Consider the following 19,008-nt stretch of genomic DNA (forward strand, 5'->3'; position numbering starts at 1 on the left):
AGTTTGTTATCTATTTGGTTGTTAGGTTTTATACCTATTTAACGGATTAAGTGTTTGTCATCTCTTTGGGATATATTTTGATTGCTAAAGTAATCATTTGGATCCATCCTAGGATCCCGTAACAAAAATAACACAACCACAACAACACATGTTGATAATAAGTCATGTTGATAATAAGTCTAGTAGGAAAAACACAACCACAACAACACGGGCACAGGCTGATAATAAGTTTTGTTTCCTACTAGACTAACTAACTATTTTCCTAGAAAGCTTATTTTCCTAACAATTATAGTATAAAGATGCATAAATAACTGATAATATAAAAAATCAAAGAATACCAACTTGTGATTCGATTTTCTCTCATATATTACATTTTCACGCTTACTTTGCTCAAGTCCTAATCTAGATGAAAATCAAGACCGTATTTCACCTTTTTACCCTTGATTTTCAAAATGTCTACCTAATCCACTTTATGTTTCTTTTTAAAGGACAAAATACATAATCTTTTTTTTTCTCAAGTCATTCAACAATTCTACATCTAACATAATATTTCTTTTTTGCAACATAGTCTAATATTTTTATTCATGATCAATCTCATTAGAGGACATTATCATATAATTAGAATTTTATTTTGAAACGACAAACTAAATTACTCCTAAATACCACCTATATATATATATATATATATATATATATATATATATATATATATATATATATATATAATAAACTCATGACCTCTCATTTGAGAGTCACTCTTTATCGTTAGTCGATTGGCCCTTTGGTTGATCATTAGATAATTAACTGATCCATTTACTGTTGGCATTGATCACCCTCCATTTATACCTGGTCCATGAGACATCAACATCATCATACACCTCTATTCCTAAGACATCTATGAATTTTGTTGATTCCATGCCCATGACCCATCAATATACTTGTCCTCGTAAGTCTACCAAACTCCATGATTTTAACAAATTAATCCTTCTGTTTAGCTTCATTTTCAGTTTTTTATAGTATAAATTTTACATATGAAACAATGTCCTGTTGTGAGATTGTTTCTGATCCTGTATGATAGAATTCTATGACTGATAAAATAATTTCTCTTTACCTAAAGTATACATGTTATTTTGTTTTGGTAACACGGAGAAAATATATCATATATTTTCATTGGTTTAATTATTATGATCAAATATATGGGTCCACTGAAAGGTACAAAGCCATGCTTATTACCAAAACATACTGAAAAAAGTTTGGTAAGGATTATGAGAATATATGTGCATAATTGTAACAATAACGACTATTCATATTATGATCATAGTTGTTTATGTTCACAAGTAGAAAAGTATATCAAATGGATGTCAATAACTCATACTTAAACAATTATTGAGGAGGTAATTTAAACCATCCTATGTATTATGCAACATTCAAATTAAGTTTTCGTCTTTATAAATCCTTATATGGTCTCAAACAATCTCATCATGATTGGTTTGAGAAGTTTTCTTTATTGATTATCTCTGTTGGTTTTCTTAATAATTATCACAATCTGACATTATTTGACAATACACAAGTGCATGTCAAAGTATCTTATCCTTATATGTAAGTGACATGATTATCACTCGTGATGCCTAGTATGATATTGAGTCTCTAAAGCATCATTTGGCTTATCCTTTCGCTATGAAAGACTTAGTATTTTGCACTAGTTCTTGGGCAATGAAGTTACTCTATCCCAAAAGGGTTATACTTTATCTAAGTCATATCACATATCAAATTTGTTTGAGCATGCATGCCACTCTAATAACATAACTAATAGAAACCCTTCATAATCGATGCTTGTTTTTCTCTAACTTATGGCATTCCTCTATTAAATGTAGATATGAATCATACTATTGTTGGTATCTTTGTTTATTTTGTCGGTACTCATCTAGACATAACAAATGCAATTCATGTAGTTAGCTAGTTCATTACACTGTTTTGGAGTCTTTAATTTGTTCCATTAGACGCCTTCATTAGAGTTGCATTCTTATAGTGATATCAGTTTATATAGAAATATCAATGATCACAAATCTATTACTGGTTTCTATATTTTTCTTGAAGATTCTTTAATCTCATGGAAGAGTAAAAAAATGGATGTAGTTTCTTGTTCCTCCATAGTGATGGAGTATCATGCAATAGTTGTGACTACTTGTGATATATTTTTGGTTACGTTGGTTACTTGTGGACCTAAGTTTTGATATTTCTCATCCCAGTTCCTAATATTGTAGACGCGGGTGTTGATTTTCTTTACACTCACCATCATCTCCAACTAGGAAATAACTTGTTAAACTATTTTCCTTTAGCTTTATATATTGCTGATATTTTTACTACGACTCAATGGGCTTCATATTTTAGTTCCTTATATGACACACTCTTAATGATTATTGCTTTCATATCATTGACGACATGGGTATTGATTGTCATTGTATTTACCATCATCTCCAACTTGAAACCAACTTGTTGCCCTATGTTTCTTTATCTTTACAAATTGTTGATGTTTTTATAAAGGCTTAGTTGGCTTTGCATTTTCGTTTCTTATCTCACAAATCTTAATACTTATTGCTATCATATTATGATTTTGTTAGTTTAAGGTGGGCTATTACCATATATTTATGTTGGGTGTTAATTAGCTTTTTAGTTATGGGTCTTTTCTTTGTTAGGTTATCCATAGCTATTCCCTATATATTGTTTTTTTTCACTTTTTTGTATAATTGTATCCATACTATTCATTAAAGATAAAATCCAGTTATATATGGCTCTCAATCTTTACATATTTGTTCTAAGAAAAGAGATTGATAAAAGAGAATTATGATAAGAAGCTTTAAGATGGAAGAGCATGGAAGCTCATACATGATTTAAAAGAGACACATTTAGAAAATGAGTTACAAACGGGAAAAGATAAAAATAGATGCAAATCTCGCATCAATTTAGCAGAACTTAGACAATGTCAATATGAATGCTTGATGCATGACATTCTATGCAATATCATACTTATTCTCTCCATAGCCTTTAATTGGGCGCTCTTGTACTAGAAGATGATATGTATTAAGTGAAGCAATGGATGTTCTTATACCACAATATGGAAAAACGGGGTATGACGGAGAAAAGAACAAGATATAAAGAATTTTTGAGAAACCTAAAACTATCAAGAGGGATACCCCTAGATCTATCATACTACTTGGAAAACTAGCAAACTGCTAAGACCAATTAATACGATGAACTTTTGAATCATTATTCAATGTCCATTGCTTCACTTCCATCTTATTTTTCTTCGTAGATCTGATTTTCAAGGACCTTCAACTTTCCTTTCATTTAGACCATAATGTTGCTCTATTTGATACAGCATGGATCACTACTAATATAAACACTATTAAAGGACCGCTAATTCAACATGTATCTTAAAGTGAATAAAATGAAAAGATTGCTAATAAGCATACACGCCACTAATAGCAACAATTACACATTTCATGAACGACTATGATTAAAACAAAACGTTATTCATAGAAACATGAAAAATAAGCCAAAGTTCACAAACGTGTGTAATCATGATAAGTGGTTATACGAAAGTCCATTTGCATTTAAACATATGATATTACCAAAAAAGTTACCCAACATAACCACAAAATTTAGATTATAAAATAGTACATATGATTTATCAAAGTAAGGGTTTAAATAGAAAAGTTAGGAAGATAAACACAAAATTCAAAAATCATCTAGATAAAGACTAACAACTAGATAACTAGGGATAACCATGTAAGGGTAGAATAGGAATATTATCACTCCCCTTCAAGCTCGAGCATGTAAGTCCCAAATGCTTGCAATTTGAGACTTTGTGTCGACGTGTACTAGAGCAATTTCTTTAGACTCAGCATGTTCCCCGAAAAAATGACAATCCATTTCCACTTGTTTAGTTCGTTCATGGAAGACAAGATTATTGGCAATGTGTCTAGCAGCTTGATTATCACAAAATAGATGAGTAGGTCCTATTTGTGATACCTGCAAGACTTTGAGCAACCACCGTGCCCAAAGGATTCCACTAACTGTAATTGTCTTCGCTTGATACTCTACTTCAGCCGATGAACGCGGAACAACAGTTTGCTTCTTTGTTTTCCAGGAAATTGGTGGTCCCCTCAAAAGAAGCAAATAACTCGTCCTTTACCGTCGAGTAAAACTACAGCCCAACCAATCTGCATCATAGTATGCAACAAGTTCTAAACCACCTTCTTTCGATATAAGAATGCCTTGGCTCGGAGTGGTCTTCAAATACCAAAGTATTCTCATAGCAGCATTCATATGTTGTTCTTTATGATCCGACATGAACTGACTAAGTACGTTGACAACATAAGGAATATCGGGTCTAGTTGCTTGGAGATAAAGTATCCATCCAATCAAGTATCTATACTGATTAACTTCAACTCATGGATATCATCACCTTAATCCAACTGTAAGTTTTGTTCCATCGGAAATGAACTAGGTCTACATCCTATCTTCCCACTATCTTCAAGAATATCGAGAGTGTATTATTGATAGCTTACGAAAATTCCATCAGAGGTTTTAGCCACCTCAATACCAAGAAAGTATTTCAATGAGCCTAAATATTTAGTACTAAATTGCTTGTGAAGTTGATTCTTTATGTCTTGTATTTTCTCAACATCGTTTCCTATGATGATAACAACATACACGTAAATTAGGACTACAACTAAGGAACTTCGCTTTTTATATATACAAGAAAAGTGAAGCGTCAGCATGAGACTAGTGGAACATTAGTTGAGTTAATGTCATAGTAAATTTTGGTACCAATTGTGCGATGCTTGCTTAAGATTATAAAAATCCTTCCTTAACCAACAAACTCGAGTATATCCCTTCTTTGCAAAATGCTCAGGGGTTTTCATGTACACTTCTTCATGGAGCTCTCCATGCAAGAAAGCATTGTTAACATCAAGTGGGTGTGCAATCCAGTCTCTCTTTGTAGCTATAGTAAGCAAGGTACGAACAGTGACTAGATTTGCAATTGGTGTAAAGATATCAAGAAAGTCAGTCTCTCTGTAGCTATAGTAAGAAAGGTACGGACAGTGACTAGATTTGCAATCGGTGTAAAGATATCATGAAAGTCGGCTCCCTCCATTTGGGTAAAAACCCTTTGCCACTAATCCTACCTTGTAACTTTCAATTTCCCTGTTGATTTTGTATTTCACTTTGTATATCCATTTGGAATCAATGGCACGTTCTCCCGCTGGTAATTGCATAAGGGTTCACGTTTTGTTTTCTTCAAGGGGTTTTATTTCTTTTTTGCATTACCTTTCGCCATTCACTCTTTTGTGCAGTTTGTTTATAATATTTTGGCTCATCTATTGAACTAATAGTTGACAAAAAAGCTTTATGTTTTTTAGAGAAATTGATATAAGATACATAATTATCCAGAGAATGTACCATAGAGTCGCTTTAATATGATATGGGCCCTACATTATCTATCGAAGGAGGTAACTTGACTTGAAATTCAACAAATCATTTTGGTCGAACTCTGATTCTTTTGACTCTAGGTTCAAGTGGAATCTGATTATGAATTTCAATATTCACTTACATTTCTTGCTCAATTTCATTTGACTGATTTACCTCTTCAGTCCCTTTATGGGAGTCCTCACTAGGAGGAGTAGTATTACCAACATCCTATTCGATGGTGTCTTTATTAGGTTGACTGCAAGAGATTTCCTAATCATCATCACACTGCAGCGATTCATCGAAGTTGTTAATTTCATTTTCTTGTTGTGTTTTGCTCTGAGTTTAGGCAAACGGGTAAACTTGTTCAACAAATCTTACATCTCTTGAGATAATTACCCTTTTCATTTCAAGGTCATATACCCGGTAACCCTTTTGCCCTTGTGGATACCCGACAAAAACACTAGATCTCCCCCTCACTTAAATCATATCTCCTTTAGTTTTGGTGTTTCTGAAGTATGCTAAACATCCAAAAACCCTCATGTGGTCTTACTCTGGCTTTTTTTGAAAGAGAATTTCGAAAGGTTTTTTAGATCGATTGACCTTAGAAGGTAGTCTATTGATGATATATGTCGCTATTAAGATATATTCTTCCCAAAATTTTATTGGCAGCTTGGATTCAAATCTCAAGGCCCTAGAAACCTCAAGCATATGTCTGTGATTTCTCTCAACAACATCATTTTGTTGAGGTGTATGAGCATAACTGGTCTCCAATATGATTCCTTCTGATGCATATAACTCATTCATGGAGTTGGAGGTAAATTCTCCCCGTTGTCACTTCTAACTCTCTTAACTCCTTTCCTGAATTGAGTTTAACTTCACCATTTTACAAAAGTTAATAAGACACTTACTTGATTCTTGTTTATATTTAATAAGATATACCTATACACCCCTACTAAAATCATCTACTATAATAAAAAAAACAGCATGCTCGTGAAAGAGAATGTGTTCGATAATTACCCCAAATGTCACAATGCAATAAATCAAAACACCGAATGGTTTTAATAGATGAACTAGGAAAAGGTAATCTTGTAAGTTTTGCCTTTATACACGAATCAGAAGTCTTTTTTCTTAAAGAAAAAGTAAAATTCTTCAAAAACTCAACTTGCTGCATCTTTGATTCTGAAGGATGCCCAAGTCATGTGTTCAGTCATTCCTGTATCTACAACCCAAGATTTAGTTTTAGAATTCTTACCAGCCATGTTGACATTTGTTCCCACACCATCTTTGATCTTATTAGTTGCAAAGCTAGAAAAGTGTTTGGCAACCATCTTATATTGTTCACTCATCAAACTTGGTATTGTTATCCCGTTTCAATCAGCCCACACAACCCAAGATTTTTCTTTCTCTTTCTTTCCTTTCATGGGCCACAAAACTGGATAACCAATCTTCTTGAAGCAACCCTCTTTATTATGCCCATTTTTTCCACAAAAGGTGCAATGTTCTGACTTCTGGTTGTTGTTGACTCGCTTAGTTTCTTTCACTGATCTTTTGTTCTTTGTTGGTCCTTGTCTACTAAAGGTGAAGGTTTGAAAGGCATCAACATCATGTACCGTTTTTCTTGTAGTTGAGATTACTCTTTGTTGTTCGTCTTCTACAACAAGGTGATAATTGGTCCCCAACGTTGTTGTCCGTTTCGATATGAGTATTTGAGTTCTCACGTTGGAAAAAGTCCCATCAAGACCCATCAATAACTCATACAAACTCTCCTTCTCGTTCGATTCACTTAGTCTTTTTCTGATATTGCATTCACATTTGCCACAAGTGCAACTAGGCAATAGCGATACCAATTGTATTTCATCCCAGAGGACTCACATCTTCGTGTAGTAAGCCGAAACGGAAGCCCCATCTTGTTGAGTTACTGTGATGATTTGTTTTAGTATGTATACGCGAGGTGCAGTTTCCTTCTCAAACCTCTTTTCGAGGTCCTTCCACATCTTTGCCGATGTATTAGCATACTTGAAACTGGATCTAATGTTCTTCTACATGGTTGCGGTGAGCCAGCCCTTACTCATGGCTTTGCATCTCATCCACATCATGTAGTTCTCTGAGTCTTCCTCCGGTTTCTTGATCGTCCCATTCATGAATCCCATCTTGTTCTTTGCAAAAAAAAAAAAATTAATCTCATGTGACTAGTCACCATAGTTGCCATCTGTGAGGATATCATTGGTGTGCAATAGGATAAAATTTAATCTCATGCGACTAGGGATAATCACGTGATAACCACGTAAGGGTAGATCGGAATTCAATCAATAACTTTATTAATTTCGAAGTTTCGGAAGTATTGAATATTTTTTTTTGTCGTTGCATTGCTTCGGTTCTTGGGTAATCAATTTGGATATTTGTTTTATTAGAATAATAATAAACATTATTTCATTTCATGTTGTCTTGGTAATCTGATATTACTTCAGCTTAATTTTAAAGGTAATTGAACTAATCTGCTCTACATTTATGTTCGGTGTGTTTGTAGATATGATGTGGCATTAGCAATTAACACTCTCGGAGTTGAACATCTTTCCTGCTTTGTTAATGAATGCCCCAACATGAAATTACTTCTTCATGTATCCACAGGTTTGTATTAAAGTTGCAATAAAGAAAAAATCTTAAATATAATTAAGGGCGTCTGGTGAAGACACAAATAAAATCATATTTGATAATTGCTGGCATGCAATGCATTTGTGTAGAATGTCAATTATTTTTGCAATTGAAACCTTCTTATTTCAGCTTTTGTCTCTGGAGAAAAGTCTGGAATCATATTCGAGATGCCATTTAAAATGGGTGAGACACTCAATGACAACAATAATCTGGACATTAGAGAAGAGAAGAGGTTAACACAAGAAAGACAAAGACAGCTCATCATTGAGAAAGCTAATGAAGAAGCCATGTCATCTGCCATGACGGATCTTGGTATTCAAAGGTTTCTCATTTTCTTTTCTTCAAGAAATCATATTTTTTTACTTATAGAGCAAGGTACACATTAACATTTCCACCGATTTTAAAACAGCCAGATTCACTATCGATTGATAATTCCATACGAAAGACCGACAAACATCCACACCAATATAATGATAATTCTCTTTGATTTGTGTGACAGTAGTTTTGCAATGACATCTATATGGTACCAACAACCATGTAAAAGTGGTCCCCTAACAAATAAAAATTTATTTTGTATTTTTAGTAAATACCTTCATTATCTTTATAATTAGTCAATAACATATTCATATTAATATAACCAATCATAATATAAATACTAAATAAGTATTAACATACAATCAAATAAAAATCAGTATGTAACTAAGTTATTTGAGTCATTTGGGCGAAGGGAGTAATATCATATTTGTCATACTGTTTTCTGGCATCTAAACACGTCACATCAACTGTACAATACGTTTAGGATTTTTTTGCCATTTCGGTTTGCCATTTTACTATTTTAACAACTGGATTTAGATAAAAAAAATATATTTTTCATTAAATTAAAATAAAAGAAATACATAAAAACAGTTAAAAACTTCATAAGTTAAAAATTTCAAATACGAAATTAATAAAAACTACATAAAGTCGTCATCCAAAAAATTGGTCTTCCAAATCGTCTATGGTATCCACACTCAAGTCAATGTGGTCAATAATTCAAATATATTCCATCAAATCGCTTTGAAGATTGTGATAGACTTCCATGAAAATTGTGATAGACTTTCATATTGATGTCATTGAGGGAACTGGGAGCACCAAAGAAGGCATATCCACAAATATTATGATGTCATTGCTTTAAGTATGACCGTTGGATAACAATAATTGTTCTTGTATGTATTTGACTGCGGTGTGAACTCAGACAATTAAACATTTATAAAAGCATACAAAAAGAATACATAGAACTCAAATATGCTTAATATATCTGATATATTGAGATACATAATAAAATTCTCACTAATTTATGCAATAAAACATATTTCTTCAACTCTTCATATCTCTTTAAGTATTCATGTTTGAATCACAAAAACACTTCAAATACATCGTGACTTCCTATAATGTGTATGAACTTTTGGTATGTACTAGAGTCGAGATTGTATGAAGTTAGAAAAGGTTTTATCGGTTATGTCTTGGCGCAATAGGTATGTAATTATGATGTTATTGATCATGTTGGGAGGTTTGGTAGCCTTGTTTCTAATTGGGACTAGAAACCTTTGGATGTGGATAATATAATCACTGATCGGAATTATATTATTGTAAAGGGAAAATCGAAATCTTGTAATCAGAAATACGGGCTTTTGACTTCGACGATCCATATGATCTTAAACTAAAATCAGATCTTTGGAATGCTCTTTCTAATATCCTTATGGACGATTTAGACAAGGTATAGCTTTGTTGTTGCGACTTCAACAAGGTTAACTACTAGAGAAAAAAATAGGCAAGTGTATGATCCTAATTGTTCATTGTTATTCATTAAATTTATCGATTTTATGTCCATGCTTGATCCTAATATTGGTGGACGAATATTTACGTCGATAAGCAAAAAATGATCCAAATTCAGTAAATTGGATAGATTTTTAATTTCCAACAATTTCTTTAATATGGGCCCAACTCAAATCGTATTACACTGCCTAAGATCAATTATGATCATCGCCTATTGCTTCTTAGCTCCAATGAACCAGATTTTGGACCCCATCCATTCTGTTTCTTTAAGTATTGTTTCCTTAATCTTGGGTGTACGTAGGATGTGACAATGCGAGTTTGAGATGTAAATTTAGAAAATTTGGATGTCTTCTCCAGTATTGAAAAACTAAGCAGAAAACTATGTATGGTGAAACATGAATTACATAATTAGAGATGTTAGAAAAAAAAGGTAGACGAACAAAAAGGAGATGGTTAAGCTTAAGAAGAAAGTTCTTGTTATTGACATCATAATGGAGTAGGGTCTTACTGATGATACCTATACTAAGGAAAAGGAAGAAGGTAGTAACAAAATCAAAGATGATAAAACCTTATGCTTCTCTTACCTCAAGAAAAAATCTAGATGCAAATGGTTACTTGAGGGTGATTTCCTTGTATGACCTTTTGATTTCGAAGATCTAAAGATAGCAGTTTGAAGTTATGAAAATGAGAAAGTTCTAGGATCAGATATGTTCACTTTCATATTCATAAGTCTTTTTTGAAACATTATTGGAAAGGACATCTTCCATGCGATCAACTATTTTAAAGAGCACAACAACATCAATTATGGTAGGAATGTCTTGTTTAGCACCTTTGTATCCAAACTAAATGACCTTACCCTTTTTGATTTTAGGCCAATTAATCGGATTGGATGTGCATACAAATTAATTGCTAATGTGAGAATAATTTCCCGTGAATATTATTAAAGAATTGATGCAAATATATACACAATTACAACAGGAATAAAAGGAAACAGAATAACTAATTTACATAAGAGATTTATGCTTATTTATTCCTAATACCCCCCCCCCCCTCAAGCGAATGGGTGGTGGATGAACATGCAATTGATCTCGGAACCGTTCAAACAACAATCTGGGCAATGGCTTGGTGAATATATCAACAACCTGAAGCTTGGTTGGAACAAATTTGGTGTGAAGTTTTCCTGCCAAAATAAGTTCTCGAATGAAATGATGATCAATGTCAATATGCTTGGCCCTTTTATGTGCAACAGGATTTTGACTCAAAAAAATAGCACTTAAGTTGTCACAAAGGAGTGTAGGGCGCTCAGAAGGAAGAGCATTAAGATCACGTAAAAGATGAGTAATCCAGATAAGTTCAGCAGCAGTGTTGGCCATAGCCCGATATTCAGACTCACAACTTGAGCGAGACACAGTTGGTTGCTTCTTCGCACTCCATGAAACTAGATTGCCACCAAAAAAGATAAAGTAGCCATAAGTAGAACGTCTAGTCTCAATACAACGTGCCCAGTCAGCATCAGAATAACCAATAAGCATAGACTTGGTGGGGTGTAAGAAAGTGAGCCCATGATGAAGAGTGCCTTTAACATAACGCAAGATTCTTTTTACAAGAGAAAAATGGTGATCCGTAGGGGCATGAAGGAACTGACTGGCTTGATTGACTGCATAGGATAGATCAGGCCTAGTAATAGTCAAGTATAGAAGAGCACCAACATAGGATCGATACAAAGTAGCATCATGAAAAGGAGTACCAGCAGTAGTAAAAACATCATTTGTGGCAAGAGGCGTGCCAACAGGTTTAGAATCAAGGAGACCGGCCCTTGACAAAATATCATGCGCATACTTACTTTGATTGAGACACAAACCTTCAGCAGTATAAGTAACCTCTAGACCAAGAAAGTAGGTAAGCTTCCCTAAGTCTTTAATAGAAAACTCACGTTTGAGGGAAGATACAAAACGAGCAATTGAAGGTTCATGATTACCAGTCAAAATTATGTCATCAACATAGACCAGAAGATACAAAAGACATGAGCCTTGATGAAAAATAAAAAGTGATGTGTCAGCCTGACTACACTTAAAACCTTGAGCAATAAGAAAGGTGCTGAGTCGTTGAAACCATGCACGAGGAGCTTGACGAAGACCATAAAGAGCCTTATTAAGGTGACACACATGATTTGGATGGCGTGGATCAACATAACCTGGAGGTTGCTCCATATAGACAGTCTCACGTAAATGGCCATTTAAGAACACATTTTTTACATCAAGTTGATGAAGGTTCCAACGATTTGCAACGGCTAGAGAAAGAACAACACGGACTGTTGTGGCTTTTACAACTGGACTAAACGTGTGAGAAAAATCAAACCCAGGAACCTGAGTGAATCCTTGAGCAACGAGTCGGGCCTTATGTCGCTCAATAGTACCATCAGCATTAAATTTAGTCCGGAAAACCCACTTAGAACCTACGATGTTAGTGGCAGATGGTCGAGGTATGAGAGTCCAGGTTTGATTATCACGAAGCGCCTTGATTTCATCATCCGTAGCACGACACCAATGTTCAAACTTGGAAGCTGATTTAAAACCCTTAGGTTCGGTGGTAGCAAAAAGAGCATCATGCAAAGTAGAAGGAGAAACAACAAGGAGATCAAGAATATGCCTTGGTTTAATAATCCCATGCTTACTACGAGTAGTCATAGAATGCCCCTGAATTGGCGGAGGCTGTGGTGGAGAAGGTTGTTGAAAAACGACCGGTGACGGAGGTGGCGAATGAGGCAACGCTTGAACTGGCGACACAGGTGGCGATGGTGGCATAGCTGGCGTAGGCTGTGATGATGGTTGGACATATGTCGAGTCATCATGTAGACAAGCGAGACACGGCTGAGATGGGGTAGGAGAAACAGCAGGTACCGATGTAGGAGAAGACTGCTTGGAACTGTCCAGAATTTGCACAGGGAGATCTTCAAAATAAGAAGATAAAAACAAGTGTAATGTGTCAGCTGTAGGAGGATCATACGCATAAGGAAAAATGCTTTCATCAAAAGTTGCATGGCGAGTAATGTAAACTCGAGAAGTTGAAGGATCCAAGCACTTGTATCCTTTGTATTAAGAGCAATAACCGAGAAAAATGCAGCCAATACTTCGAGGAGATAATTTATGCTCCGCATATGGTCGTAGATAGGGGTAGACACGACACCCAAAGGCTTTAAAATTGTTGTAGTTAGGTACGGTGTGAAAGAGAACTTCAAATGGAGACTTATGATCCAAAAGCTTTGTAGGAAGACGATTTATGACATAAATTGCTGATGTGAAAGCATCAACCCAACGATTTGCAGGAGCATATGCACTAAACAACATGGCAAGTCCGGTTTCTGTAAGGTGACGATGCTTTCTTTCGACACGGCCATTTTGTTGAGGTACATAAGGACACGCAACTTGATGGTGAGTGCCATTATCAAGAAAAAGTTTGGTAACTCGAGTGTTTAAGAACTCTCCACCGCCATCACTTTGAAATACCTTCAGTTTGCAAGAAAACTGAGTTTGAGCAAACTGTAAGAAACCAACTAAAACCTCATAAAAATCAGATTTCTTTTTAAGGGGATAAATTATTAAAGAATTGATGCAAATATATACACAATTACAACAGGAATAAAAGGAAACAGAATAACTAATTTACATAAGAGATTTATGCTTATTTATTCCTAATAGCTAAAACCTTGGGGGAGATATTGAAAAACACAATTTCGGTGATTGTTCACAATGAACAATTCGCATCTTACATTCAAGGTATAAATAATCTTGATGGTCCTCTTATGATGAATGAGGCTATTACACGGGCGAAAAAAATATAAAAATGATGTTCATATTTAAAGTAGATTTTGACGAGGTGTTTTGCAACCTTGGTCTTTTCTTCCTAATATTCCTAAGCTTATGAGGTTCAAATAGAGGTGGACTATTGGATTTTTTCTTGTCTTACTTCAACTAAAGTTTCAATACTTCTTAACGGAAGTCACACACTAACCAGAAATATCCCTTGCTTGTCTCGTCTCCAATATGCTAATGAAGCCATTTTTATGGGGGTCGTCTGTTGTTGGCGTTCGTTCGCTCTTGTATCTACTGTGGGATAAAATACCCTAAACTTTCATTTCTACAAAAATCATGTTCTAGATGGATAATTATATTGTAGTTCCTCAAAAAGTCAAAAATTTCAGTCTTTGTGGTTCTTATGGCCATAGTTTGGATTATATATATGGAAAAATGGGAACAGCCACATATTTAACAACATGGTGAGAAAAAGAGAACCTCACCATCGGTTTTTATTGCGGTTGCGTCTAATCGGTTGTGGTTTATGCGGTTAATTTTAGTTGGGGTGCGGTTTTTCTCACCTTACCTAGTACCCAAATCATTGACTTGGCCTCGCTCTTGCAAGTAGTCCTACAAGACATTGCTATTTTAGGGCTTTGGAATAGCAAAATGTTTGGTCTAAAAAGAATAACGTTAGCTACAAAGTTGTTCTAATTTCAAGGAAGTTAACGCCTATTAAAATAACAAGTTTCTAAAAGTATAGGGCATTATTCAACAGACTATCAGCCTCAAAAAAACACATAAAGCAAAAGATTGTTAGATTGTCAAAAGTAACTGTTGGCTTCTGGCTTCTGAGTATGCCAACATATATAACCCAACAATGGAATTCCCATGTTATCTTTCTATCATTTCGGATCCCTTTTTGCCCGGTCAACACCTTTACTACATCCACATGTGGCTTGCAAACTCCTTTCAACCCTTTTGTAATTTGCTACAGAGTACTTATATTATCAAAAAGATTAAATTAAATTGAATCTTTAGTATTGTAAAATATGAGGTCTTTTAATAATTATCTATTAATGGGCCCGTAATAGGATTCTAGTGACATTAGGAATAGAATTTCACACAAAAAAGTTCAAAGTTTAAATTATGAAATACTTAAAATATTAGTAGTACTCTATGAATTGACATCTTATATGGCCTTTAGACAACATGACATGAGTCATTCATATTGTACAGTTTACCATATTTTTTAAATAAATTGCAAAGTATATATATATATATATATATATATATATATATATATATATATATATATATATATATATATATATATATATATATATATATATATATATATATATATATATATACTACTTACTTAATTATAATTTATTAATATATTGGTTAAAAATGTAAATTATTTACTTATCTAGTCAACAGGGACCACACATGAAATAATGTTAATACTATATTAGACTATTGGGTATGAACACCTCATGCTGACGTGTTTGCACCTTCATGCCATGAACATGGGGGAAACCCGTTATGTGATGCTTCGTGGTGGTGGTAACGAAATGCAACGAGTGTTATTCCTTTGTTTTGCCTCTTTAATTTGCCTCGTAACTGCGTTTATTGCCTTGGAACACCACCCCTTAAAAATTGTAGTGGAAAGATGAAGAGGGTTTTATGCCTATGTGGACTTTCAATTGGTTTTTTTTTTCTTTGTCCATACCGGCTGGTCTTAGGGTGAATAAAATTTGATGGGACATATTTAAAGCAAAATTTGATGTGACACAATTATAAACACAGTGACATTGCACTAATAATATGCATGATAAGGCAGATTCATTGGTCAAGAAGTCAACTTTCTTTGTTTACCAATTCTTTAAGATGCAATGTGTGTCGCCATCATTTACATTATAATTTGTATTATGTTTGTCTGGTGCAAGGGCAAAGTTGCATGGATGGCCAAATGTCTATGTATTCACCAAGGCAATGGGGGAGATGCTATTGATCAAGCGATTAAGACAAGATGTGTCATTAGTCATACTACGTCCTACCATCATCGCTAGTACCTATAAAGAACCATTTCCTGGATGGATTGAAGGCGTTAAGTAATTCAAATGTCATTTTATTTGCAATAGACATTACAAAATTTTCATGAATTTTATTGAATAAAGATCATGCATTAGATTACATTTTACTCTATTATTCTTAATATGATCATGAACATTAAAAAACATTAAAAACAATATAGGACGATGGATAGCTTCATTGCTGCATATGGTAAAGGCAGGACTTCTTGCTTTCTGGCTCATCCCGACAAAGTACTTGACATAGTAAGTTCTCCTTAACTAGAACGATGACACTCTTATGTGTTAACTATGCATATTGGTGACGATATGCTCTTGCCTACCCTTTTTGGTATGGTGTTTTATAAAGTATTGTTTGCGAGCACTTGATTGGATTATAATAATATTTTTTATATCAAAATGCTAGAAATGGTTAATTAAAGTGTTAATAATGCATGTCACATTCCTCTTATACCGAAACTTGTAAAATAATAATAGTAAGAAAGACACAACCACTCTTGTAAATGGCTTCATATAATTTATTATGTTTTTTTTTTAAAAGCCTAACGCATACCTTCCAAATCTTACTCGTAAACTACTTCATTTGTCCACCACTAACTTCATTTGTCCACCACTACTAGTTAAAAAGAGAGGCATATTTTCAAACACCAATATTGCTAGGCCAATAGCCATTTGGTATATAATTTATTATGATATTCTCTAAAATATGCAGATTCCAGCAGACATGGTGATTAATGTTATGATCACAGCAATGGGTGCCCACATAAATAAACCAGTCTCGATGACTATTTATCATGTTGGATCATCTATGTCAAACCCATTAAAAATTTCTACATTTAAGAATTGTGTAATTGAATACTTTGCTAAGCATCCATTAAAAATCCAGCAAGGAAACCCCATCAGAACATCCAAAACAATTACGTTGTTGAGTTCCATGAGCATCTTTAACAGATATATGGTGATACGTTACGTGATTCCCTTAAAGGTAATCTCTTCATTTCATCAACCTTTTAATATGGAAAAACAAAATAAATAACATTTAGTTTTGGAAATATTATACTTCACTGGTTTTTAACATTTCTTCATGTTCTTTTGAAGGTATTTAAATATGTAAACATTGTACTAGGTAGGGCTTTCAATGCATGGTATCTCGACGCAGAACGAAAAATCAATATCATATTCCGCTTAGCAAGTCTTTATAAACCATACGTTCTTATCAACACAATGTAAGCAATCTTTCAATCATTTTCTAGTTATTAAATTATGGAGAGCTCTTAAAACATACACAATTGTGTTTTAGTAGTGTATTGATATAAGAGATAATGTAACAACCAAAAAATGATAAAAATTTAAAATTTTCAAAAACAATCTATTTCATCTATAAAGTGTTTTCTAAAAATATTATTCAAAATCAGAGTTTCCTAAGATCTAATGTCATAAAACAGGAAGATGTGCACGAACATGTCTTTGCTTTCCCACGATCCTCTGAAGTACTTGAAAAAATGAATTAAAACTATAAGTCAAAGCTTACTGAGTTCCCCCAAAGAACCATCACACCACATAACAATCAGAAGCATACAAACATGAGCCTTTATTCTCACTGGACCGTCTCGTAGGGTCTACAACCTATTTGGACCACCCTATGGGCCTTCGGCCTGACTGGACCGCCTCGCAGGGCCTACAGCTTATCCGGACCGTCCCGGGTGTCTTGGCCTTCAGCACAAAGCATAATTGTCTCAACCCAACCACAATATGTCGAAATATGTAAAAGATAGACATACACACAAATCTCAAAAATAAAAATAATCATACAGATTTAGCAATCAGCCATATACTAGCATATCACAATCTTATAACCCGGATACATAATCTAGTGGTCCGACATAGGTGCCTTCAAACCATGGGTACAGTGAGGAAAACTCACCGCTCAGTCCAACGAGTAGCAGAAAAGTACTCAACACCAAGTGCAACTCAAACACCAACTCTACTGATCACCTACACGAAATCGAGACTTTAAGCTTAGTTAATAATCCCATAAGGCCTAAATTACCCAAACTACTCTTAGGTCAACCTTGGACAAAAGGTCAAAGTCAACAAACCATCCGAGTCAACCCAACTGAGTATGCTGGGAGTTCCTAGCTGAACGTAGGACGTAATCCTCTTGACCAAGTAGTCGGGGGCTTGATCGTGTACGTTAAGCATGCCATGTGGTACACCCAACATACGCACCTGGTAACCTCAATTTCTTATTAAGAGCTTAATACATCATGTCCTTATGTGCAAATCGATATCTAAGTCCAAAATAACATTATAATTCATAAAGTTTCCAACTTTATAACTTTGCATGGCTAGAAGTTCTTAATACCAACAAACCCTAACTTCTTAATCCATTAAGTCATCCTAGCACATGCATGGGAAAGAACTAAGATCCAAGATCATATTTTGATGCTTCTAGACATCTCAAAACATCCAAAATGACAACTTATACGGGCTGGAGCATGCCATACTCATAAAGGTCAAGACTTGGGACCAAAATGCTTCATGAATAAAGAACTAACAAGATCTAAAGAACACAAGCCAATTTCTGAACTTTATACCTCTTGGAGTTTGCTAGGTAGATGAGGTTTCCAAATCTAGATCTTTTTCAAGCTTCCAAAGTGCTTCTACTTCCTTTCTTCTCCTTCAAGATCACCAAAATGGCCACCACATGTCAAGAATGCTCAAACAAGGAACTATGGTTTGCTAAGGTCGAATGAGGTGATGGAGGCTGATGAAAGAAGAGGTTTGGAGGCGATAAGGATGTTTAAATAGGGTCCAAACCCTAAAAATTAAGATTTGGGATCTTACCACATACACCCAACGTATGTGCCCATGCTCCATTAATTACAAAAATACCACTATGGGCAATTTTTCAACATTTCTCATACATAAGGGCTAAAATGCAATAATCTTCATACTTAGGGCTAAAATTTGGAATTACCTCAACATCAGGATGTTACAATTCTCCCTCATTTGAACTAGATTTCGTCCTCGAATTATGCTGCTGTGAACAAGTCAGGGTAATGCTCCCGCATCTCGGACTTGAGTTCCCATGTCCATTCGGGACCCTTTCGGTGTTGCCATTGCACCTTGACCAAAGACACCACCTTGTTGTGCAAGGCCTTCGTCTCCTAATA

General features: G+C 34.6%; 1 protein-coding gene across 4 annotated transcripts in view; it reads left to right on the plus strand.

The window, feature by feature from the left end:
- Nucleotides 1-19,008, plus strand: part of LOC145058506 (putative fatty acyl-CoA reductase 4) — a 64,657-nt gene that overhangs the window by 36,497 nt on the left and 9,152 nt on the right. For 2 of the 4 annotated variants that reach the window (XM_079006400.1, XM_079006402.1), the window contains 6 exons: nucleotides 8,003-8,103; nucleotides 8,257-8,449; nucleotides 15,689-15,853; nucleotides 15,997-16,078; nucleotides 16,545-16,817; nucleotides 16,931-17,058. In XM_079006400.1, coding sequence (XP_078862526.1) covers nucleotides 8,003-8,103; nucleotides 8,257-8,449; nucleotides 15,689-15,853; nucleotides 15,997-16,078; nucleotides 16,545-16,817; nucleotides 16,931-17,058 — 942 coding nt within the window. The remainder of the gene's footprint in view (nucleotides 1-8,002; nucleotides 8,104-8,256; nucleotides 8,450-15,688; nucleotides 15,854-15,996; nucleotides 16,079-16,544; nucleotides 16,818-16,930; nucleotides 17,059-19,008) is intronic. The other 2 variants (XM_079006403.1, XM_079006401.1) reach the window with 2 other exon arrangements.

Source organism: Lactuca serriola, chromosome 6 (genome assembly GCF_051521515.1).
Source record: "Lactuca serriola cultivar US96UC23 chromosome 6, Lser_US96UC23_V15, whole genome shotgun sequence".
Classification (NCBI taxonomy): Eukaryota; Viridiplantae; Streptophyta; class Magnoliopsida; order Asterales; family Asteraceae; genus Lactuca; species Lactuca serriola.